A 26,305-nucleotide genomic window follows, 5' to 3' on the forward strand; every position below is an offset into this window, starting at 1 on the left:
TGTGCGAACCCTTCGCTACGCTCCAGGGTATTTAAATAGTGCGCTACTTGCTTGTTTGTTTGGTTTTGTATTGCGCTCCACAATTTCCCCCTTGGTTCTTCTTCTCTCATTCTCCTATTCAAGTATTACTCAAGGGTCTGCAACTGAAAAATCGATCGGTATCAAGTTCCTCCGTTTGATTGGACCGGTATATGTACTTCAGGCTAACGAGGCCTTGCTAGATGTGGACTGAAGCGAATCTCTTCTCGAATTTGCCAAGCTTAAACTAGAATCTGGACTATGTGGAATCGAAACTCGTCTTTTGGGAACTGAGATAGCTGAAATTCTGCCCTCTCTTTGGTCTTGTCCCGTCAGTTCGTCGATTTCTCTCAATAAGTCTCGTGTCTCTGTGTCTAATACTACTGGTGATTCATTTTCTGTCAAAATTACTTCTGGATACAATAATGTGAGTGTCGATTGCATCTTCCGGGCTATCATAAAGTCGTTGTTCCTTCGCGGTTAATGGAAGAATATGGAGGATTCTCTCACTCTTGCTAGCAAGATCCTCTGACAACTCGCTTGTTCTCCATCTTTCTAAGGGTGAACTAGTAGAGTTAAAGAAAAAAAACAAAATAAGCACACAAATTACAACCTGGCCTGACTGATTATTCAGTAAAAGGTTTGAGGTCGTTTATATGCACTAGGAATCATTTTCCCTCATCATTAACAATCTCATACTCTGCTGGAGAAATAAGACTTGTAATTGTAAATCCAGGTGTATATTTAGGAGCTAACTTAGCAACAAATTGAGCTGGAGCATAGGATAGAGGATATTCCTTCTTACAAACTCTGTCTCCTACCTTAGGGATCCAATCTCTACGTCTTTCATTGCAATACCTGCTCTGGTCTGTAAATGCTCTGGCTAGGTTACTTTGCACTATTTCCTTAGCTTCCTCTCGTCTAGCGAGTCTTTCTACTTGTTCCATTTGGATATCCGATTCTTCAACTTCTAAAGATCTTTTAAGAGACAGGTTGATGTAATTCGCGACGAAAATTTAGGAAAGCCGGAGTCTGTTGAGTACTTTCGTGCTTTGCTGTATTGATCGCAAAGGTTAACTTTGATAGATACTTGTCCCATGTGCGATGATATTCATCGATGAACTGAGCGATCATGGTTTTGATGACACGATTTATCCTCTCTACTGAATTACATTGGGGTGAATACGGACTAAGGATACGGAATGCGTTGATGTTCAATGTCATACTCTTCTAGCAAAGCTGTGAATGAATTACTAGTAAATTGTTGTCCATTGTCTGTAATGATTACTTTCGGGCAGCCAAATCGTAAGATAATCTGCTGTTTCACCATTTTGACCACAAGATCCGCGTTTGCCTTTTTCAGGGGACGGAGTTCCACCCACTTTGTAAACAGATCTTAAGCCACGATTATAAATACATTTCCCTGCCGGGATCTAGGCATAGGTCCAACAATGTCGATAGACACCATTTCCCAAGGTTGAGAAACGTGTCTTGTACCCATTTTTCCCGCTGGATGTTGTTGCGGTATTTTATAAGTCTGGTAGTTACTATATCGGAGAACGTAATTCTTTACATCCCCATGTAATCCTGGTCAAAAATACCGTTGGGTAATTCGAGCAATTGTCTCCAATCCCGAGATGACTAGCAGTAGGTTCATCATGATTTTATGTTACATCTGCGTGTAACTCCGAAGTTACAGTCCTATTTTAGTGCGTGTAAATGCGCGATTATGCACGATCTCAAAACTATGCCATAATGTATGACAACTGTTGAATAATCGAGTTACACTCTCAGAGGATTTGGTTACAGTTGAGCTATCAGTGCGCCATCTAATAGTATTATAACATGGCAGCCGGTGTCTATACTGTCAAATGCATAACTTCAAGTTTAATCATCAGTCTTCGTCAATGTTCTGAATAAAGCCATACATATTACAAATTTTCTATGTTTACAACGTAATGAAAAAGCTTTAATTATATAAAAATGGAAGAGATATACAAAGAATTTATGGACACCCATATCGAGCTGGATTTTAATGAATCGGCTTTCGATTATCCTGAAGAAGGTCTCCAGTCACAGGGAGATGAAGTTTGTTCGGACGACAAGGAGTCGCACGATGAGTCCTGCGCGTCAATGACACAAGCCACCCACGGATCATCGACAAACCCCGATGATTGTACCGCTAATGGAGACTCGAATAACAATATTCGTAAGACAAATAACGATTATACAATGGTTCCATCGCATATTCGTTAAGCTGCAGAGAAAGCGAGATCAACTCTACTACCAACAAAATCTCGTCCATCGTACATGTTTGCTTACAGCAATTTTAAGACTTGGATGGTTGAGAACAAACTTGATCTCAATAACATCGATCAAGACATTATGCTGGCTTATTTCGACGAACTCAAGGGGAAATATAAGCCCACTTGCTTATGGGCTACATACTCAAAATTGAGAAGTACTATCAGTGCTCAGCATAACGTGAATATTCACAATTTTTTACAATTAATTCAATTTTTAAAAATTGCGAAGAAAGGTTATCGAAGTGTCCAAGCGCTGGCTCTGACAGAGGAACAGGTTAAGAAATTTCTGCTAACTGCTCCTGATGAAATCTATTTAGATACAAAGGTAAAAATTGACATTTTATCAACTACTATGCATGCTAGATCATTTCATTAGTTTATCTCTATTATTCTTTCTTTTTTGTTATATTAAACAGATTGATATCATGAAATTAATTATTTACAGGTAGTTTGGATTCTCGAAATGTACGGTGCTTGTCGTAGGTGCGAGCTGAAAAATTTGAAAATAACTGATTTTAAGGAGAAAGGTGACGACTTGGAGTTCTTCCTTGACGAGACAAAGACCGACAATCCGAGGTCATTTGTAGTTCCTCAGCCACTTTGCACAAAAGTCAAGAATTACATAGCTTTACGTCCCGATAATTGTACGCTCCACGACTTCTTTCTGTATTACAACAAAGGAAAATGCACTCGACAACCTATCGGAATAAATAAAATTGGTAACATGGCCAAGGAAGCTGCAATTTTCTTAAATTTACCGAATGTAAACCGTTACACCTCACACTGTATACGCCACACCTCTGCAACATGTTTGGCAAATACTGGAGCGAGTGACGTGGCTTTGAAGCAGCTTGGAGGCTGGAAGTCCACCGAAATTGCTCACAACTATTGCCAAAATTCTCTACACAACAAACGAACAATTGCTGGACGTATCACAAAGAGTATTCTTGAAGCTCCAAGTACGTCTACATCAACAGCTCACAATGTGCCTAACCGTGTGCCCTCATTCGAATCTTCAAAACTTCACGCTCTAAAAAATCAAGTTTCAACTACTTCACCTGTCGCTTAGCATTCTAACCAATCATCATCCTCTGCTCGACCACTTCCAAATGCCAAAGGAACTAATCCAGACAAATCATCGACATCTACGAATCTCAGGATCGAAAATAAAGAAAACTTGACTCTTTCACATTTGTTGCAGAATATCAATTCTCCCACAAATATTAACTTTAACTTCACAAACTGTCCAAATCTATCAATCTATGTAGGAAAAAATGAAAATCAAAGGGAGTAACAATAGTAAGGGATATAGGAGGGGAAACAATAAGGGATTATATAATAACGTTGTTTTGTTTAAATGTTTAAAAACTGTGTTTTGTTTAAGAGGATTATTCAGTTCTATATTAGCTTAATCGAATACCTCACTTACTTATGTACTCTAAAAGTCATTAATTAAATAAATAATAAAAAAATATATACTGTTAGAAATTTCTTGAAAATTCAGTGATGATTTCACTTGAATTTTCAATGTTGCCAATTTGAAATCAATTTCTGATCAATTTCTTCATAAAATTTAGACTTGGCTTGGAAATTCAGGATATTTGGAATTTTTTCTTGAAAATTGTTTTTCTTCAATTTCAGGGGTAATTTTCCAACAGTGTAATCACGCACTTATAACATAAAATAGTATAAGCAACTCGTGCTGTCTTGATGATTATTCACTCGCGCAGAGGGTGCATAATCGCACTCTCGCGCTCTCGCGCTCGTGCATAATCATCAAGTTACGGCACATGTTGCTTAATATACTATTCTCCAATTGCTTGTTCTCTCTTCGAAGTTGGTAGACAGAGTTTCCATGTTGCAAAAGAGTTGCAAAAATAAGTTCCAGCGTGGAATTCGCCCAGGCGGGTTCTCCAAAGTTTTAATTCACTTCAGCAACTGGTGATCCGTAATAGCAAGGAAGGAATAAACTTCCAGATATATCCTCATCTTTTTAATTCCCCATACGACTGCAAGACATTCCTTCTCTGTCATCGTATAATTCTTTCCGGATTTGCTCAAGATACGACTAGCATTGGCGATTACGTTTTCTTGTCCATTAATCCGTTGAGTTGCTAGCGTCAGTTTACAGAATAAACCTGTGTCTAAAGTCTGGAGATGCTAATACTAGTGATCGAGTAAGGCAATCTCTTAAACTGCAAAATGCATCCTGCTATTCTTTCTTCTATTCCTATTTCTGCGATTTTTTGAGGAGCTGAGTAAGTGGTGTCATGGCAGACGAACAATTTGGAATAAAACGTCTGTAGTATGAGATCATGCCTATAAATCGTCTTAACTGTGTCATATTCTTGGGTTCTGGAATCTCAAAATGGCCTCGACTTTTTCAAGATCAGGTCTACTACCATTATGTCCGACAATGTGTCCTAGATATCGTGTCTTGGTTTGCAAGGATTTGCTCTTTTCTACGTTAATCTGTAATTTGGTATCGCGTAACCAATCAAAAACTGTCTTCAGGTTCGCAACACTCTGTTCTAGGGTAGATTCAACAAAATAAATGTCGTCAAGGTATGCTTCTACCTTGTTTTCAAGCTCTGATTTGATTACTCGATCAAACAGCCTTTGAAATGCGGCAGGTACTGATGTCAGTCCAAAGAGCAGAAGTTTAAATTGCTTCAAGCCACGATCAGGTACAGTGAATGCAGTGATTGGCCTGCCTGTCTCATCCCTTGGTACTTGCCAATATCCATTTTTAAGATCAATAACGGAAATACATTGAGCATTATGGAACTTGTTTAACATAGTATTGATGTGTGGTGAAGGGTAAGCATTTTTTACCTTCACATCATTTACCTTCCTATAGTCACTGTAGAATCTATTCTTGTTATTTTTTTTCTTGACTATTACCACTGGTGAATTCCAAGGACTATCCGAATCTTCAATGATCCCTTCTGCCTCCGTGCTGTCGACCTCTTCCTGCATTATCCTGAGTATCTCCGGGTTTTCGAAACATACCGGAATCTAATTGGTTCAGTGTTCTCTTTAAAGCATTGAGAACCCTATTTTCCTCATGATGTCGACTCCGACTATAATGGGTGCACTGAGCTCTTCCATTACATAGTGTTGTAACTGGTTGAAAATTGATAATTATTTCAAGTTTGCCACTGACAGGAGTCGAACGACCATCAGCAACTCGGGTAGTATGACTTGCCATCTGTAATTTTAGTTCTGGATTATTAATTAAGATTTGTTTACATGTAGATGGAGACACATATGACTTGATTGCTGTTGAATCCGTCAGTCCCAGGTAATTCACTCCATCAATTATGATGCTCATGCAGACTTTGTTATCTATAAACAGTAACGGCTGATGTGAGGTTCCAGTACATGACAATGGTGCATGCATCAGCTGTTGTTTCACCGGATTTATTGGAATTGGCATTGGTGCGTTGATAAATTGCTGTACAGGTGCTGCGTTTGGCTGAATTTCAGCGGAGACTGGTTGATCAGCTGGAAGTCGACGTTCTTGAACTTGCTTCAATCTGTCTTCTAGCCATGGTGGTTTAGAGCAAATGCAATCTCTAGTCTAGATAGCAAGGGTACCACACGCTGAGCAAAATTTAACCCTTGGGTTCTCACAATTCCTTGTTTGATGACCCCTTTGCCTGTATTTCCAGCAGTACTGGCGTCTGTCATATTTGACTGCAGTGATAGCAGCTACTTCTGTAGACGGTTTAGTTTTCTTTTTACTTATCGGGTTTTCCTGACATTTCCATTGATTCGGCCGTCCATTTTCCTAATGTGATTCTTGTATTCTCATCTCAGATTAAAATATAATCTCTCGAGTTTCTCTTCCTCTGAGTAGCTTCCATGTCTGCGCGTGAGAGTGAGAACCTCTGTCACGTAGACTCTGATCCTGTCGCCTTCTCTCTCTAATTTCAACAAATGATTCCGTAGTAGAAAATGAGCTCTCAAGTCATGAGTAAAATTTCGCCAGGAATGCTAAGAACGTTTATTATTTCTGTACCTGAAAATTTCTTACCAACATCACTAAAACATTCTCGAGTAAAGTGCTATAAGAGATGTGTGAACTTTCTCTTAACTCTTCAGTCTTTTCCAGAAAATTCAAAATATTTTCTTTACCATCGAAGGTGACCCTCCATTTGCGGATTAACTCCGCTGTATTCTGTGGCTCTGGATAATCGGGACGAGGATATAAATCTCTATAGTCATAATCACGATGTCCTCGATCACAGTATTGATTCTTTGCGTAACGTGCTCTAGAATCATCCCTTCTGGATCGAGATATTCTGGGGTTGTTCTCTTTCAGTTAATCTGCTTCCATAGACTCATGGAATTTCCTCTTGGCTTCTTCAATTTTCCTCCATTATTCATCCAATTTTTTTTTCTTTTCCCTTAAAATTTTCTTCCATCCTTTTTCGTTCTTCACTGCCGTCTCGTGAATAACGTCGAGTGTGATGATAATCCTCGTACCTATTCCATGGGCTGACGAGACTGGTCTTGTGGGAAAATCATCTTTATCTTGATATTTTGCTCCACGATAAATCATAACTTTCATTCTGTGTCTATCGGACTGATAATAATCCTCTTCTAGGTAGTCATTCCTCTGGCGAGTCCTAGAAAATGATCGTCTAGATTCACTGAACTGTGGAATATTTCTTCCAAATGACTATTATCTTTCCATGACCTTGAATGATCCCTTGGAGTAGCAATACCTGATGCATTGACGGTTCTCATTTTATTCTGTTGAATCCTGTCATATGCTTCTTTTACATATTTATCCTCTGGGTCAACTACGATATCCGAAACAATTCTGGGTAGTACCGTTATTATGGTCTGCTGAGGCGGTGGTATTTGCTGTTTTGCAAACTCCTCCTGTTTAGCCTTTATGTCTGTTAAGACTTTGCTCAATTCCTCTGCAGAGATATCGTACGATTTTTTCTGCTCTTCATTTTCCAGATGATCATAATAATCTGTCCTTCTGCCATCAAATGTTTCAGCCACTTCCAGGTCTTTCAGCGGAACATTGTCTCTGCTGAGTTTTCTGGAGGTGTTCTTACTGGAGGGTTTGGTATTACTCCTACTGTTTCGTTCACTGATATTTTTACTGCTACTGTTGCTCTGCTCTGGAGTTAACATTTTCTCACCAATAGCTTCCCTCAATTTAGCCTTGAGCTCGGCCACTGTACCTTCAGCGCTTAATGCACGTCGTTCCAACTCGGTGATCAGCTGCACCTTGTTGAGGACGTAGATCCAGGATATCTTGTTCTTTGGTGCCATCTTGTATATTTCTTAATTATCGAGCTTTTCAATTTCTGTTTTTAACGGTGAAGCTAAAAATTGAATTTTAAATTTCGTTTGGCGGTTTTTAACTGCACTATCTTCGAGTCCTCCGATTTTTAAGTCCCCTCCGATTTTCCAGTCCCTGTTCTCGGAGTCCCCTCCGATTTTCGAGTCCCTGTTCTCGGAGTCCCTTCCGATTTTCAAGTCCCTGTTCTCGGAGTCTCCTCGGATTTCAAAGTCCCCTTCGATTTTTGACTCTTTGTTGTCGGACTCCCCTCCAATTTTCAGGTCCCTCTTCGGGCGCCAGAATAAGTGTAATGAATTATTTACGCGGATGTTTAATTAATAATTTTAATAAAAATATGTTGCTCATTTGCCGAATGCTTCAGCTGTCCAGGGTCGATTAATGAGGCACGATTCATTTATAGTAAATTCATAATCGAGGTTTTATTTATCTATAACTTTAGGGTTCTCTTTTATTGAGGTTTAACTGAATTTTCGAGTGATTCGAGGTTTTCCGGTATCCAAACGATTTAATTCCTATGACAGGATAAATTTTGGGAGTTGTGTGTCTTCCTTCCGATAATCAGCCTGTATCTACCGCCCAGAATAAATTTCTAAGTGGATACTTCGAGATTTGCGAAGGTTTTGTTAATTATCTGTTTCAATTCATTTCGAATTTTTTTATTCCTGAGGTTTTGCCTTGGTTTCGAGATTTACTGTTAAATGATTTTAATTATCATTACTTTACTCCATTTTGACTGTTTCTGGTTTTATAATTAGAGAAAGGTGAATCCCTCAGAGTTGCTCTGGACATTTCAGGCATTATTATTATCCCTGAGATTACTCCGATCCATTGAAATCTTTATTATTAAGCCATACATATATAATTTACTTCACGGAGAGAAATTTGTATGAAAAATTCGTACCAGAATCGGTTGAAAAACTACCGGACAGCGCAGTAAGCGTCGAGTATTGTGACTAACCTTTATGTACTGCTAAAAACCTGAAATGTTCGTACTAGTTATTCACTTCTTACGGGAAGTGCAATAAGAAGTGAATAACTAGTACGAAAAAAAAATAAATAAATAAATAAAAAATAAATAATAAATTCTGACAATCAGTACGGGCCCGTAATGGAAAAAAGTTTGCTAACAGCTAAATTGTTAGTAATTTGTTTAATAATCATATTAGCAATGTTTAACTTGTTGATAGGTACACGGAAAAAAATATGTAAGAAAAATTATTGGTCTCGTATTAGTAAACGAGATATGGCACTGCACTGATGAAAAGTCATTTGAAATTTATGAAAAATCACTGCAGTTCTCCGGAATATTTACTGCGCAGAGTAACAAAAATTAGTGGACTGATCCTCCATTTTCACCGAAGTTCATTCCATGTTCTAAAATGTACTGCTAAAAACCTGTTTAATATTCGTACTAGTTATTCACTTCTTACGGGAAGTGCAGTAAGAAGTGAATAACTAGTACGAATATTTTAGGTTTTTAGCAGTACATTTTAGAGTTCATTTTAAAGTTCATTCCATGTTCTAAAATGTACTGCTAAAAACCTGAAATATTCGTACTAGTTATTCACTTCTTACGGGAAGTGCAGTAAGAAGTGAATAACTAGTACGAATATTTCAGGTTTTGAGCAGTACATTTTAGAACATGGAATGAACTTCGGTGAAAATGGAGGATCAGTCCGCTAATTTTTGTTATTCTTCGCAGTAAATATTCCGGAGAACTGCTGTGATTTTTCATAAATTTCAAATGACTTTTCATCAGTGCAGTGCCATATCTCGTTTACTAATACGAGACCAATAATTTTTCTTACATATTTTTTTCCGTGTGCCTATCAACAAGTTAAACATTGCTACTATGATTATTAAACAAATTACTAACAATTTAGCTGTTAGGAAACTTTTTTCCATTACGGGCCCGCACTGATTGTCAGAATTTATTACCCCTTTCTTCCATTTGATAGTTCCTGAAGTAGAGCGCGAGCAGTTAATTGTTCCCTCACCCCAGAATTCGGAAACAGGAAGAAGAAAGCCTTAAATCTAGAAACACATCGAAAAAATCGAAGTGGAGGACCTCTTCTAGACATTTACCCAAGTTTTTTCTTTCTCCCCGCGAGAGGAGGGACGAATCTTTTCTGGTTTCTTTACCTGCAAAAGTTTAGCAATGAAATTACCCGAGGATCTTGAACAATAACAGAAATTATTTTTATTCTATGAAATGTAATAAAGGTTCTAACAAAGAAACGTTAAGTAGATATAAACTTTCGTGTGAAGGGTGTTTTGAAACCCAAAAACCTAATGAAAAAAAAAATTTTTTTTTCTCGATATTTGGTGATATTGGAGACGGTAGCACAACATGAACACTTATTTAATTAAAAATAATGAATTGAATTGGCTGAAATCTACTGGTTTGACTTCATTTGGAGGACATAACAAAACCTGCAAAGATGGTGGTACGAATGATGAGATAAGCCACAAATAGTGTAACCTTTGCTGAATAACATTGTGTAACCTTTGCATCCTTAGTTTTTTGTTTTTTTTATTGGACTGCATTATTTTGAGGATTTATTAAAACAGTTTTTGGAAATTAGAATTGAAACAAAATTTATATGGTTTGAAAATGATTTCCATTTTGGGTTCAGTTAAAACTGACGATGCAGATACTTTAAGAACTTATTGTATTTAAAACGCATAGCAAGGCTGCCTTCAACAGAATTAGAGAAAACTTATTTACATTTTTCCGTAAAAATTTAATGCCATTTTTCTCTGGTACTCCTCTATTTTTCAAATGAATCACAAAAGGGTGGTTATTATTCTTCTCAAGAGTGTAGATATTCGCCGAAATCTATCCTAAAAGGAAGCGGATTTTGGTAATTGTTTAGTAGACTCACCTCAATACTTTGGTCCTAATCCAGGTCGTAATTTTCCATGAATTTCACATGATCGTGTAAGTACATCCATTCTTTAGCTTCGCGCACGTTGCCAAGTGTAGAAATTTAGAGGGAATAGTCGAAAATAATTCACGCCGCAATTATAAAGAGTTACTGTTCCATTTGAATAAGTACTCACTTGGATAACTTTGATATTGGTCCTCACGGGTGCTGGAAATATTACGCCACACTTCCGGAGTCCGCACGGTATTCTGGTAATCCGAGAGGCGCATATTTTCTACTTCACACTAACCATCACTCAGGAGGGCATTAAATCGGATACTGAACCTAATTTCTTACCGAAGTCGTTAGCTCAGTGGCTAGGTGCGAGCCTAGCGTTCTGAAAGTTTTGAGTTGGATTCCCCGTCGAATCGAATTTTTCAAGAGGCACCGATGAGCGGGTGGTTACTAATAGAGCAACCGCCTGTACCGACATGATTTTTCCTGTGGTTTCAGATGTGACTCCTATGTTCTATAGGATAGTGAATACGGTACAGTGTAGGATCCACATCCGCATGCATAGGATGAGATGAGGTCAATTAGCCAGAACAGGGCGGAAAGGGCCGCAATATAAAAAAAAACTTAATTTCTTGTATTTTGGAACAACGACAGGCATTAGGCTACCCATTGTCGGGGTTTATTTCGGTAGTTACTGATCATAAAAACGAGTTTCATGATCAATTTGGCCTGTGTCATAGGTGTAATTCGAGATGTGGACCTACTAAATAATTACCCCGATTTCTTATCCTTTCGCTACTGACCTATTTATTTGCATTTTTTAATTTTATGTTTAGACATCTGAAGTTACTATATCGACGAGCTTGAATACTACAGAAAAAAATTCCAGTACGGACGTGCATAACAAGGAAAGTGTTGCGCAAACTCTGAAATCCCAGGTGCCTGAAGTGGAAAAATTGGTGACAGCAGGTGAATCTTTTCTCATTTGTAAACCATAACGTTTTCATTGGATATGTGAAATAAGATCATGATACATTACATTACAAGCATTAGACTGTCATAATGATCCGACATACACCCAACAAAAATGAATCTTATTTTGAGGTTTCGAAAATCTAAAAACAACGTTTTTGAAAGGCGTACTCTGGGTTTTCCAAGAATTTAATTTTAAATTTGGAAGTCTCAAATTAAGGCTTTGGAAAGTCTAAACTTGAGATATTGAAAAGTCTTAATTTAAGATATTCGAAAGCACTAGTAGCCGTAGTATTTCATTTCCTTGATGTTACTAAATTATTTTGTTTGACATCCTCAATAGCCTTCTTTCTCTTATGACCCATATAATAGTGTATCTTAACCTAATTATTATTTTATGTCTTTATTTAAATGTATGCAGGTATTATACTCCCCTCGTCCCTACTGCACCTTACCCTTATTGCCCCTCCTCTCTCGTTGCTTATGCTTCTACTTTCTCCTCGGTTTGTCCCTTCTTTTCCCACCTCTTCTTGTTCTCGTTACTGTTCTCTCTAGTTCACTTCTCTCGTTTTCCACTTTCTTTTCTCATTTCTAAACCCTTCCTCCTTCCTTCTCTGCATCTCTCTGATTTCTTACCCTTCCCTCTCTTCACTGCTCTTTTGCTTTTCTCTCAGTGCTTGCTGTATTCTCCCCATTTTGTCCAGGTTCTTTTTTGTTGGATGTTTTCTACGTTCCCCAATTAATTTCTCTCAACATTCTCTCTGTCCCCTCCCTTTTCTCCAATTCTTCGACTACGCTTCGTCCTCTGTTTTTCCTTTTTTCATTACCTCTTGGTAGCTGATCACATGTTCTAGTACCTCTTTCTCCTGCCCGCATGCCCTACACCGTCCATTCTCGAAGCCTTTCTTTCCTCCTCTCAGTACGTTTCCGCATCTCCATCTTGCCGACGTCATCATTTGCTCTATGCCTAGTCTCTTGTTCGCCCAGTATTCGCTCATTTCAGTGTTCTCATTTATTTTTCTGCAGTAATTGCAGTACTTAGATTCCTCTATGCTTTTCCAGTCTTTCTGCTTCTCTTGGTCCGCAATTATTTCCACTATTTCTTCTGCCCTTTTTTTTGCCTGTTTTTCTTCTCCCTTCCACAGCCGCTCCAGTAACCCTCCATTCCGTACTTCTTTCAGCCTCTCCCGCACTCTCTTTCCCCAGTTAGACGGTTATCCGTTCTTTATCTCTCTTATTTCTTTCCTTAGGCACTTCCTCGGCCATCTATCTTCTTTCATCTTACTCAGTTTTATCAGAATGTTTGCTGCCCTTCTAACCGCTTCTACTTCTATGCTGCTTAGTCCTGCCTTCATCCTTTATATACAGGGTGTAACATAATAAGTGTAATACCTCCCGACCACGAGTTCAGGGACCCCTCCTGAAACCACTAGAAAAATAGAAAAAAACCAATTTCAAATAATTAAAAATTAACGAGAGCTAATGAGAGGGCTGAGTTATGGCGCGTAAGTGTGAGTGGTAGAAGTCCATTTAGATGTGCCAGCGTGTGAACAGCGTGTGAGGGACGTCGGGAGCTGAGAGAGGTAGTTGAGTACCACTGCTCTGCCGCGAATTTCGGGCTGACACGCATGCAGCATAGAGTAACAACATGCGTGGGTCTTGTTCAAAATCCTCTATGTATTCTTTTTGAGAATTCCAGAGGAATTTTTTAGTTTTTTAAGGGGGATTCCTTAGGAATTCCTTAGGATTTTCAGAGGGATTCATCGGAATTTGGGGAGGATTACACATAATTTCCTAAGGAATTCATCTGCAAATTCCTAAGGAATTCCTCTCCAAATTCTGCTGTGACCCCGATTTCGCTGGCTGCCTTGCCACTTCTGAGTTCCTTTATTACCTCAGCTAACTCCAGATCTGTTATTTCTCTCACCAAGTCTATCCACTCTATCTCTATTTCTTTGTCTCTTCCTGTGGTTCCTTTCTGCTCCCCCCTTCTCTTCTCTTCTCTTCTTTCGTCACCTTTTGGCGTTTTTTTGCCAGCTTCCTCCTGTTTTTCCTCTGCTTGCAGAAGTTTCTTAAAGTGTTCCAGCCAATCTTCCTCTGATATTGTGTTTGTGTCCTTTTTCTTTCCATGCCTGAACCAATTCATCGTCTTCCAACATTTTTGCAATGTGCTACTCGCCGCTACTTCTCCCTGTTTTGCTCTATCCATTTTTCAATTAATCTGCCTCTTGTCCTTTTCAGAGACTTTTTGTACGTGTTGTACATCCGTTTTGAATTCCAGTCCCTCTTTTTCCTGAATCTGTTCAGGCCTCTGAACATTCTCTGTCTTTCCTGCTGGTATCCTCCCGTGTCCTATGCCGCTCTGTCTTCCCTTTCTTTGTTTGCCAACATTTTCGCTTTATGTGCTGCCTCCGCTATTATTTTCACTAGTTTCTTCGATCTTTCCTCCGCATTCTCAGCTTCCTCCTCTCCAATTAGCCATTTTTCTTTTCACCTTTCCTGAAATATTTGCTCTCTTCCTTCCTTTCACTTTCTTCTTGGTAGCTCTTTGTTTGTTTTCTCCCTTTCTCTCCTCTCCTCCTCGTTCCAGTCCACCTTGTAGATGATGGGAAGGTGCTCCGACCCTTCCTGTTCGGTTACTTTCACTTCTCTGAACTAGTCTGGCGTTTCTTCTCCTTCCATTTTGCCAGTTATATCGTCTAGAACACTTCTTAACCCGGTCCCCTCTCCTATGAATGTCATTTGTCCCACCTCGTCGCCTCTTGCGCTGCCATTCTGTATTAACAGTGCCCTTTCTTTGCACCGCTTTAATATCCTTCTGCTCTCGGCCCGCATTGTTTTGTCCTGTGACTCTCTTTCTGTTATCCTATTCTATATATATAATAATATTATGATATTCCTTGTAGTTCTCCTATTCTAGCGTTCAGATCTCCTGTGATCATCATTCTCTCTTCCGTGCCTTCTCTTTTCTCTACTATTGCACTCATCTCCGTCGGCACACTGTTTTTTCCTGTCGTTGTTGTATGTGTTCATTATCACATAGTTGTCCCTGCTCTTCTTTGCTTTTATTTTTGCCTTCATCCCGTATTTCCACTGTTCTATTTGCCACATCGCTTCCAGGGTTTTCCTGATTCTCATTAGGCACCCTCTGCTTGCCTTGCAATATGAGAGTTCTTCTCTCCACCCTAGTCACTTCCCTTCCGTACCACTCAAACTGTTTGCACAGTCAGTCCATCATTTTCTTCATTCCCTTTTGCTCCAGGTGCGTTTTTTGAAACATCACCACGTCTATCTTTTTCCATTGTTTCTCGTTCTTTTCTATGTTAGTTGCATTTTCTACATTCCAGTGCCAAATTTTGATTGCCTTTTTTTTCTTTTCCTCTCTTGCGCACGTCTCCTGATTAAAAGGGCCTTTCTCTCGCTGCTTCCTCTCTTTTTTCCCTCTGCCTCAGTGTTCCTTCCTTCTCATCTCATTCTAGTCAGGTCCCTTCCACACAGATGCTTTTGTATCGCGTCCATGCCTCTTTTTTTAGTTTTCTCCAGTTCTTTACCTCCCCTTCCATCCATGCTTGCACCTCCTTCTGTGTTTCTGTGAGATGGTATGTTATGTATACTCCCCAGCGTTTTTCTTTCAGCCTTGTCTTCTCCTTCATTATTGCCTTCTTATGTGTAACTTCTTCCACTCTGGCTAGCCACCCCCTTCCTCTCTTCTGTTTCTATATTCTCACTTTTAGGTCCAGTACCTTCATCATTCATTTCTCTAGCTCCTCTTTCCTTGTCTCAAAAATCATGTTCTTCTTTTTACTTCTCTTCAGGTCTAGTTGTATTTGCCATTTTTCTTCTGTCAGATCCCGGGGGTGGGTTCTTGTCTATAGTTATTAATTGCCTCTCCTCCCTTTCATTTATTCTTTCCTCGTTCTTATAGTATATAAAAACATCAAACAAAACTGAGGTGCGTTATCATCTCAGTGCTGCGAAACTACTACGTACAATGACATATCTAACCCTACTATTATTTTTTTTTTCTTCCCATATAATTGGTAAAGCTCTTTATAGCCCCGCCCCCTTCCCCTTCGCTGTGATGTTATGGGAGTGACTTTTTCCCAAACTACGTGGCATTTACCCCAGAAACTGTACTTCGTATACAGGCCTTCTTAATGGCCGTATGGAGGAACCATGGACAACCATGACCAACGTGGGCGTCCATGGGCCCAGACCCGCCGAAACAGTGCTCCTTTACATGCAGTCTCGATGGTTCCTGGTGTCTAGCTTCTAGACTCTAGAGTAACGTTCAACGATTTCGAGTGGCGAAAGACTGGCCTAGGCCGGGCTCAAACTTGCCGCCGCTCAGGTTGACACTCTAGGACAGTCTATCGCTCTCACGGTGTATTCATGGATCTCAGAAGATTTGAAACCTCGAGCGCCGACTTGTCGATTTAAAGTCTCACCAGTCGTCATCGAAAAGTTTAGATTAGATTAGATTAGATTTAAGTATGCGGATGGTCGGACTAGCCTTCCCAATGCCACCGAACTCAAATTAGAGTCACTGTAGCTCCGCTTTTTTTATGCGCGGATTATATCTCCAGCACGGCCTTTGTTGCCAGTCTTAACAGATCCGTTTCATCCTTGTTCGCGACTTGATTTGCGGTGGGGAAGGCAGTTCCCCACCAGCGCAGTCTCCTCGCTGCTAGAGCCGGACAGTCACATAGGATGTGTAGACTGTCCTCTTTTGCTTCATTACAGAATCTGCACCCCCCATCCGAGTTCATGCCGATGACTCTGCAATGTTCTTTAAATCTGCCATGTTCTGTGAGCAGCCTGATCGTAGTGGCCGAAAAGTTTAAATACCAAACAAATCATAACTTCGTTCAAGTAATTCATTGTAGATTTTGTATTTTTTCGAGTTCAACAAATGGATCCATACACTGTGTAGCCATTATATTGATTGCGATCATTATGAATGGCTTTGGCGATTTATTTTGTTGTTGATAAATAGGTACGGCTGATGATGAAACATGTGATAAGTCCAAAATTGAAAGTTATAGACACTTACTTCTTACGTGTACCATTTATTTAGTAACACAAAATTGTCAACCACAAAATTTGAGGGAGTATCATAGCTAACCGATTCAAATTAAAAATGGAGCGATATATGGCTGTCACAGATATCTACAAAAATATGTTTTATTAAATCACTTGTGTTAGAGTTTAAGGCAGTAGTAGGCGTTTGGCGGGAGAAATGGCTTCGCACCCGCCTAGATGAAGTTATAGTGATGATAATAATTAACGGATATTCAACCAACATAATGGCACATTGTGTATGAATCCATTTGTTGCACTCAACAAAATATGGAACCCACAATGGATTATTTTAACGAGGTTATGTTTTTGTTCGGTATCTCAATGTTCCGGTAACGAATAACAAATGGTGGCATTTCAAATCGACCAATCAGCCCTCAAGATTTCCAATCTTTGGAATCCATAGATCTATGGTCGTTGATTGAAAATTTTGATTGAAAATTGAACGCATTGCTGTTACTTTCAAGTTTTGAAAAATTTCAACATTATCATGTTAAGAAACGCTGAATTCTGAAAAACGTACGTTGAGATTCGAATGTTTTAAGTGACAACAATTAAGGTTTCAGTTAAGACTTTCAAAGTGCTCAGTCCAAAATTTTTAATTAATACAAAGTTGAGAGAGGGAAATACAAAATTCCGCGTGACGTACGCAGAGACCTGGAAATTTTAATTACTCAAAATCCTAATAATCTCAAATTTGGCCAAAAGGCACGAAAATAATCTCAGGTGAATATTCGCAATTCGCAAGTAACTTTTATTACCAACCGGGATGGAGATAAACGCATAATTCAAGAAATGGAGCAAAGCCCGAGAAAATAACACCAAGATTAATGATTCTCAAACCCCATAAATAAATTTTCAGGCGCAGGGCGCATGGTACCTAAGATACGGCACTGCTCGATCCATTCTACAAGTGGCTCACTGAGCATAAAACATAGCCACGTGAGAGCTATCGGCCGGCATGGCACATGAGATTCGATATGAATTTTCTAAACGCACGAAAACTGCACGAAATGTCGAAATGTCCACAATACTAGGGCGTGAGTCGCATGATGAATTATCAACGTTCGTAGGCGTATTTAATTATTAATGAAAAATGGCTATAATAGCCATTTGAGGCGATAAAATAATCGCAGGAGGGAATGAGAGATGAGAGAGGCTCTCACTTCGGCGTTCCACGCAACAAGAGAATAAAGGATGTCCTCCGCTCGGTGTCTTAAGCAAGACTCTCTTAATTGATGATTTCAGTCATCCGAAATAATCCTAAAATCGTTTTTAAAGCATGATGTAACCGAAAATTCTCGAATGCGACGTCTAATGCGCAGTTGGATCGTGTCGAACAATGAAAATTTCTCACACGAGGCGCGTTGTTCTCCAACGGCTATTTTCCGTAAAAGGCACGAATTGTGCTCTCCCGCACTGAGCATCAATTAATTAATAATCAGAATGCGCGAGAATGCATGGTAATGCTCAACCCAAATCTTCCTTCTTGTCTCCAAGCTGTATCTTAGCAAACTCTCCAACTCTTTCTCTCCTCCCTGGTCTCTAAAGGTTTCTCAGCCTTCTCGCTAACTCCTCGGCACACAAAGAATCCTCCAAAACTCGTAATTAACACCAAAAAATAATAATTAGCTGCACGCCACGAAACTTTCAATAAAAATTAGTCCTACATACGGCCAAATGAGGCACGAAATTACATGCAACATTTTAGGTCAAGTTTTTTTGCGCAAAGGAGTTTTGCGGGGTACTGTAAGTTCGGGTTTTATGAATAAGCCATTACGACCCCCCCCCACCCCTACTGCATTCGCTATATACCAAGGAAAGACTCACCTGAGAGGAAATCCTTTTAGCAGGTGCAGTCATCTCTTACTCTTTTTTCATATGAGATTCCTGCTCAACAATGAACCGAGAAATTAAAAACGCCAGGAATAGTTCCGGCGAATCAAACTCACGGTTTTCTGTACGTCAGGCTGACGCTTCAAATAAATTGCTTTCCAAATATTCTCATTGCATTCCAATTTTGATTTTTTTTTTCATTTAAATAATTTTTAATATGTGTAATTTTTAATATAATATATTTTTTTCACCTGTACAAGTACTTTTTTAATATTATACGAGATTCAAAAGCATTCGTAATCATATTCTGAGTTCGTTAGCAAAAATTTCCATACCATATAATATCATAAACTATATGCCACTTGTGATTCTTTCCTTCGAAATCAAATAGCAAGGAGGGATTTATGCCACATTCATGACAGTCTAATTTAATCCTGAACTAGTTACACTATAAGTAGTATGAATAAAGAATAAAGCGCGTATGAATCGATTAGCAATAACGTTGCAATTGGATTGGATTTACTACACAGAATCATTGGAGCCCATGGGGTGACCAATCTAGGATTAAATTATTAAAGGATAACGATGTATGACTCAATGAATTTCATAGTACTAACGCATTTTCCAATCTGAACTAGTTTTTCCAGAAGATGAATATATTGTGGAATATTCTCTCGAATACGGTTTCCTCCGCTTATCTCCGGCGATTCGTCAAAAGCTCAACATACCTGTGAAAATAGTTACACTGGATCCACTGAATGACAAGTGCTTTGGAGATGCCTTTTCCAGATTGATTCTGGATGAACTCCTTGGATACGACGATCTCCTCATGGCGAGTATCAAAACGTTAGCTGAGCATGAGGATAATAAAGGATTCTTACGGTGAGTGATTACCATTGCGATTTTTCTAATTGCACTGATGAACAAAAAATACTTCAATGCTTAAGAAACGTTGAACTTCTTAAAAAAATACCCAATGATGAAAACAATCACCATTAGTCTAGTCGAAATCGAATGCCAATTTATTGTCACTGTATATATTGTTGGGCCACGTTGCAGGTACGGGCGCCGAACGATAAGGACCTTCGGGTTGGGTCCATTTCGTAGGTACGATGACGGCACGCTTTGATCCTACGGAAGGACCACGACCCGTGCGTACTTGGCGAGGTTACTTATTAACGTGCGCGAAACAGTTGTTTTAAATTCTTCTTAATTTTGTGACAACCACGGTCGTTAACCGAGTCATATGAAAAAAAATTTTTCATCTCTTGTATATCCTTGCCCAACGGCTTTTCTAGTTGAAGGTCCCTCGGACCAAACCCCCGCTCTCGCTCGGTCATTCATCCTGAGCTTTCCTTATACCAGACCCTTGGACGGCGCCCACTTCGCATCGTTCTCTGACTGGGTTCTTCCATTTCCAAGGTTGGTCGTGATCTCTTGCGGAAGTGCCATTGTAGTCCTATCCGTAGTCATCACGTTCCCGAGACATTTGTAATGAATCTTTTCTCAAATGTTTAATTTAAAATATTAATCGAAAGATGTTGCTTATTTGCTGAATGCTTCAGTTGTCCAGGGTCGATTGATGAGACTTACTCGATTCATTATCAGTATACTCTTAATCCGTAAAATCTGAATTTCTGGTTTCCTTAAAACTCAAGGTTCTGTTTATCGGTATTTGTATCGAGGTTTTTAGTTGTTTAACTGTTCTTTCGAGGTTTAACTGTTAACTCACTATCGAGGTTTTAACTGTTCTCCGGTATCCAAAAGATTCCATTCCTATGACAGGATAAATTCGGGACCGCAGGTTTTTCTCCCGACAATCAGAGCATGTATGAACCGCCCAGAATAGATCTTTATTTGGATATTGCGGGTTTTGCGAAGGTTTTCTTAATTATCTGTTCTAATTCATTTCTAGTTTCTTATATCTGGGATTTTGCCTTGGTTTCGAGGTTTTCTGATTAATTACCTTAATTATTATTTCATTATGACTGTTACTGATTTCTTAATTAGAGAAAGAAGAATTCCTCAGAATTGGTCTGGACATTTCAGACACTACCATCATTCCTGAGATTGCTCCAATCCACTGCAATCTTTATTATCAAGACATACATAAATAATTTGCCACATATCAGGATCAAATTAAACATTAATAATATGATTATTAAATAAATTATCAACAATCTAACTCTTTGACAACAATAAACATTTCTCCATTACGGGCTGGGACTGATTGTCGGAATTTATTACCCGTTTCTCCCATATGATATTTCCTAAAGTAGATCATAAGTAAGTATTCTCCCCACCCCTGTATTGCAGCTAATTTCGAGTATTCCGGATTACTTCGCACTCTACTGCAACCAGCAGGTTGCTTGCAAAATTATGATTCTACTACAACCAACAGGTTGCTTGCAACTGACTCTAATATAGCCAATACCGACATTTTCCATTCAAATTAGCAACTTGAATGGAGTGCTCAAATGCGAGAATGAACTATAACAAATGCTACTCACTATCGCGTCCAAAAAGTTTCGCCACGGAAACCAAGGCTGTTCGAAGTGCACTGGTTGTACCAAAGAGGATTGACTAAAGTAGAGACTCAGTTCTGGGGGTTTGAGTGACCCCATCGGCATCGTAGTACCTCACCCCAAGAGAGAGGGCGCCACACGCAATCTGGGGTGTCTGCCCGTCAGCCGACTCGGTAACTGCCTCAGTAGCAGTCCCGCTGTCAGAGGGACCAGTCGACGGGGTGAATGTTATTTTCTGCACTACCAAATTGGTTTTTGTTTTTTTACTATAAAATTTCGAATTTTCACATTTCAGTGAATGCCTCCTCCATTTTCATGCTCCCCTGATACTTTTTCGAAAATTTCGAATCTTGCAATTTCAGTGAATACCTCCTCGATTTTCATGTTCCACTAATGTCAGAAGGACCAGTCGACGGGGTGAATGTTATTTTTTGCGTTACGATATTGATTTTTGTTTTTTTATTACAACGCAGAAAATAACCTTGACCCCGTTGACTGGTCCTTCTGACAGCGGAACTGCTACTGAGGCTACTGATGGGCAGACACCCCAGCATTGTGTGTGGCGCCCTCTCTCTTGGGGTGAGGTACTACGATGCCGAAGGCGTCACTCAAACCCCCAGAACTGAGTCTCTACTTTAGTCAATCCTCTTTGGGTTGTACACTGAGATCGAGCGAGCTAGCTAAATGACTGCGCCGCGGGCGGTTTCTTCATACCTTTGATTTGAGATTTCCCTTGCGGTAATCTTTGGCCATCTAGTGGAGTTCCGTGAACCACGAGTGCCGCGCGTAGTTCGAACGATTGGCTTCCTGTAGTGCGCATTAGTGAATTTATTATTCACGTTATTTTCCTGGTGTTTTAGTGCTAATCAAATTTCAAACTTATTTCTGATATTTTTATTCAGTTTATTTATTTATTTATTCGTTTTATTATTCTTATTATTTTCGTTCCTTACACACTAGCTTCTGAAGGTTCGCGGTAAGGATAGCTGCATGATTACATCTAACATTTATATTATGGTTATGCCCTCAACGATAACGATAGCAACTATTCAAAATTATTTAAATATACGTCAAGTTAATGAAACTCAAAATCGATACATTCATCAAAAAAATTCCAGACCGACAAAAGAGGAGGACCAAACTGCTGCGGACATTCTCTTAGAAGACGGTGAAAAAAAAATGAAAAATTAATGTTTCCGATAGACGAAATTGAAACATTTGCATTGCAAAAGGATATTCAAAGTTCGAGGAATATCAGGAAAAAAAGAAAGTCATTAAAAACCATTTCCTACAGGGTTTTCTGTGAGTGGGAAGGGGAATATCTGTTAAATTCTGTCGAAAAAATTATTTAAGAAATGGGAAGAAATGATAATTAAGGGCGAGATCGCAAATTTTTGATTTTAAAGGCATCTTGGAAGTTCAAGGAATGTCAGGAAAAAAAATATTGATAAAAACAATTTCCGACAGGGTTGCCTGACGGAGTGAAGGAGGATAATAATAATGTTTCCCCGAAAGTTTGTTGTCGGCACTTTCCCTCTTTAACGTACACAGCTAACCAGTGTTTTGAAAACAATCGAAGGATGTTTACGACTTATGTCACTCGGTTCTTCCACATTCTGCGCGCATTACAATGGTTTTGTTTTTCTTTCTAAGTACCAGGCTCGATGAAACCTCACCCCCCTTTCCGGGGATTCTTCACGCGTTTTTAAAAAATAGTTTTCGCCCGATCTCTTGAAAAAATATTTCAGTTGCTTTGTGCGTATCACCCAGAGCACGAACGTCTTCCGGAATAGTACGATGGGCTGTTTCCTTCATGTATTTAATGTGTGACAGTGCACTTATATCCAAATTTAATGTCAAGTGAATATTGTTAGTGATATACTCCCGTCTATTATATGTAGATCATGCAAATTACATATTAAGCAGTTTTCCGTGAATTTGATGTATCAAGCGGCATCTTATGTTTTTGGATCGTTCAGAATCTCAGATAAATATGAAAATAAAGTTTACTCAAGTGACTGTTACGGATTACATTTCCTTCATTAGTTGGTTTTGTAGAATTTAGCGAGGTTAGGTTTCTGAGTCTGCAGCCTGCTGCACATTCTTCCTCTTCTTGGATAGCGAAAACAAAAAATTGAAAGTGAAACCAACACTAGCAAAATTTTAGATCCTGATTTTTTCAAATGTTTGGAAAAATTAAGGGCCAAACAGATTGAATTATGGCCGAATAACAAAAAACCAAGATACATTCAAAAACTCGCTATGGTTCCGTTTAAAATAGTGATGTATACTGCAGAACAGTTGGACTATTTGATCAATTTGTCCAAAATTCAACCGATGTTTTTATATCTCGATTCTACGGGTAACATTAGCAAATATATAGATATTGGGGAAAAACAAGTCATGTATTATGCCGTAATTCTACGGGCCCAGAATGGATGCAGTCAGTTGCCAATAGGCGAGGGCATTTCGAACGATCATACCATTGAGAAAGTTACTGAATTCTTGATGTCCATTAATCTGGGCATTCGTGCATGCACCGTCATCAAAAAAGTAATCACAAAAATTTAGACTGATTTCAGCTTGTGTTTGCTAAATTCAGTACAGAAAGCTTTCAATGAGTGCACTCTTTCACAGTATCTTCAATGGGCATGGAATTTTGAAGAAGCCCGTAAGGATGATCAAGATGTGAATCCTGATAAACTTGTGTCAGACGTATGTCCCAGTCATGCACTCAAGGCTGCCAAAAACAAATTGTACAAACTCACTCGGACGATGTCGAATAAGAAAGATATCCGAAAAACCGGAAAGAAATTTCTGAGTAAAATGATGCATACACAATCTCTAGATGAAGCCGACAACATTTTCAGAAAAGGCATTCAAATTTTCACAAGCAGAAAATTTAAATCGCAGTTATGCACCTTGGTAGAAGAAATTAGTCATCAAGATACTGACATTAATGGAGACGATGATGATGACCCAGAAGACGATGAATTAATATCAAAAATAGATAAACTCAAAAATAATACAAATTACGACGAGATAACAGGAGAGACACTTCGATACGGTTCGCCTTTTTATCGTCGTTTCAAAGCCACCTACTGTAAGACAGCTATGAATGAAAATACTGGAACAGATGATGTAGATAATCCTTATTATTTGCCCGAATTTATTGAATATTGATTATTGATGCTTTCTGCCTTGATTTTACGTCATTTTGGCATTATCAGAGAATCGAATGCTCCTGTAGAATGTTGGTTCAAAAATATAAAACATTTGGTTCTGGCGGGTCATTCTTTACCCTCCTGTACTCAGTTTATCACCGATATCGAAGTCCTACTTCGAGGTCGGCTAAATGAAAGGAAGGTCAATTTGACAACTACACGACAGAATATGGGTCGAAATTTAAAACGAAAGAATGAACGGGACGGGAATGTAGACTTATTTAAGAAAACAAAAGGATTACCATGGGATTTGGAGAGGGAAAAATGAAAGCGCAAGCCGCAACACTTTCCTCAAAATCGATACATTCATCAAAAAAAATCCAAATCGGCAAAAGAGGAGAACCAAACTGCTGCGGACATTCTCTCAGAAGACGGTGAAGGGGAAAATATCAGGATTACTGGACAAATGAATGATTTTGAGAGGAATTTATTGAATCGAACGTTGCAGTATCCACTCAATTTTCCCCACAAAAAACATATGGTTTTAGATATTTCAATAGAAGAGGAAAGCTGGAATATGTTACTCCCAAAACAAAAAAATTGATGATTTGATTGTCAACTCCTTTCTCCTCACCATTCAAATTTTCGCACAAGCTAGCAATTTCAATATTCTTTGTCGTGAAACTTATCTGATGGACACCTTCATGAAAGCAGAAAAAATTAGCACCGGTTTTATCAATTGGGCTCATAGATCAAAAGTCTGGCTGTATGATTTATAGATTGTTCCCGTTTTTCTCGACGATTTGCAACACTGGACCCTGCTTGTCGTAAATTTCACTTCCCAGGTAAAAAGGAACAAATGGCCCAAGCAGACTCCAAGCTTGGTCCAGGACTGATCAGTCTTGCAAGTAGGCTGGATTTTGATACTGTCCCTGGACTGGCACAGCCTGGAAATGTCACACCGGGCCAGGCTTGGTGTCTAAGGTTTGGCCAAAACTTGATTACTCAAGTATGGACCAATGCTTGATCTCAGCCCTCACCCCAGCCCTCACCCTACTATATACACCAAGGCTGATCCAAGAATAGTTTAGAATCATTGCCAAGGTGGAAATAATTGTTAAATGTAGTCTAGGACCAGTCCTTCATTAATATAGAACGAAGCCACGACGAAGTTTCATATTAAAGTTTATTTAAATGATGATACTTGCTCTACATTTAAATAATAAAACTTTTGTTACATTTAGTTATAATACTTTCTTCTTTACATTTAAACGACGATACTTTTATTATCTTATGGAAAATCGCTCTTTCCTAGTTGCGAGCAGCGCGGCCCCCTTCTCGATCACCAGCACCAGACAGAAATTGACTGACATATTGAATGATGGACATATCCTTGTTAGGATATTTCGCTAGCAAAACCACTGAAAAGAATCAAAAAATATAATGAAAAGAATGATCAACTAATGCTATTAATATTAATGTAAAAAACCAGTGAATTTACCTTCCAAACAGTGATAAGTCCTGGTTTTGTTGAATGGTAATTTTTGACTTGTCTTTGTCTTCCTCCCTACCCCACTGTAAAGTTGCTGAACATGCTTTGTCATGACTGCTCCAATAATTCTCCTTATGCATTGCTTGAAATCGCTGCATTCTCTACTGATGCCCCCAAAAATTGTTTTCTGAAATAATTTTTCCATCAATTTTTGTATTAATACTGTGCAAAATTATTCATATAATTACTTTCAACTAACCAATGCATTTACTTTCTCAATTGGAGTGTTTTCACCCTCAATATTCTCTCGATCAGGATTCAGAGATTCTTCAAGAGCTAAAAATTGTTCCAAAGGTCCACAGGAATTTTTGTTCTCAAAACATCATGTGAGGGATCAGCATAATTTTTAATAGCCAACGACTCGTTGAGCTTCGTCATAGAAGCATTATAATCGTAAAGAATACTTCTCTTAGTACTTTCAATTTTTTTAATCAAATTTTTTTCCAGTACCCCTAGTTTTTCGTCTATGTATTCAGACAACACTATAAATGAATAAAAAATTCATCAAAACCGCTTATCTGAAAAATTAATCAGTGTTTTTCACAATTTTCATATTAAATTACCTCTGCACACAACATCAAACTGATCTGAACTATCCTTTTCAACATGAGTTGAAGTTATCTTTGGATTCGAATGTTTCTT

The 26,305-nt window shown here is 38.8% G+C and overlaps 2 protein-coding genes across 3 annotated transcripts in view; both read left to right on the forward strand.

The window, feature by feature from the left end:
* Positions 1-26,305, forward strand: part of LOC105269916 (membralin) — an 88,456-nt gene that overhangs the window by 11,330 nt on the left and 50,821 nt on the right. For both annotated transcript variants that reach the window (XM_011310518.1, XM_011310519.1), the window contains 2 exons: positions 11,372-11,504; positions 19,061-19,304. In XM_011310518.1, the coding sequence (XP_011308820.1) occupies positions 11,372-11,504; positions 19,061-19,304 (377 nt within the window). The remainder of the gene's footprint in view (positions 1-11,371; positions 11,505-19,060; positions 19,305-26,305) is intronic.
* LOC105269915 (uncharacterized) lies at positions 2,087-3,665 on the forward strand. Its single transcript, XM_011310517.1, has 2 exons — positions 2,087-2,649; positions 2,770-3,665. The coding sequence occupies exons 1-2, from the start codon at positions 2,329-2,331 to the stop codon at positions 3,391-3,393; spliced, it is 945 nt and encodes a 314-aa protein (XP_011308819.1). The 5' UTR covers positions 2,087-2,328; the 3' UTR covers positions 3,394-3,665.

This window comes from Fopius arisanus, unplaced genomic scaffold (genome assembly GCF_000806365.1).
Source record: "Fopius arisanus strain USDA-PBARC FA_bdor unplaced genomic scaffold, ASM80636v1 scaffold00076, whole genome shotgun sequence".
NCBI classification, from domain to species: Eukaryota; Metazoa; Arthropoda; class Insecta; order Hymenoptera; family Braconidae; genus Fopius; species Fopius arisanus.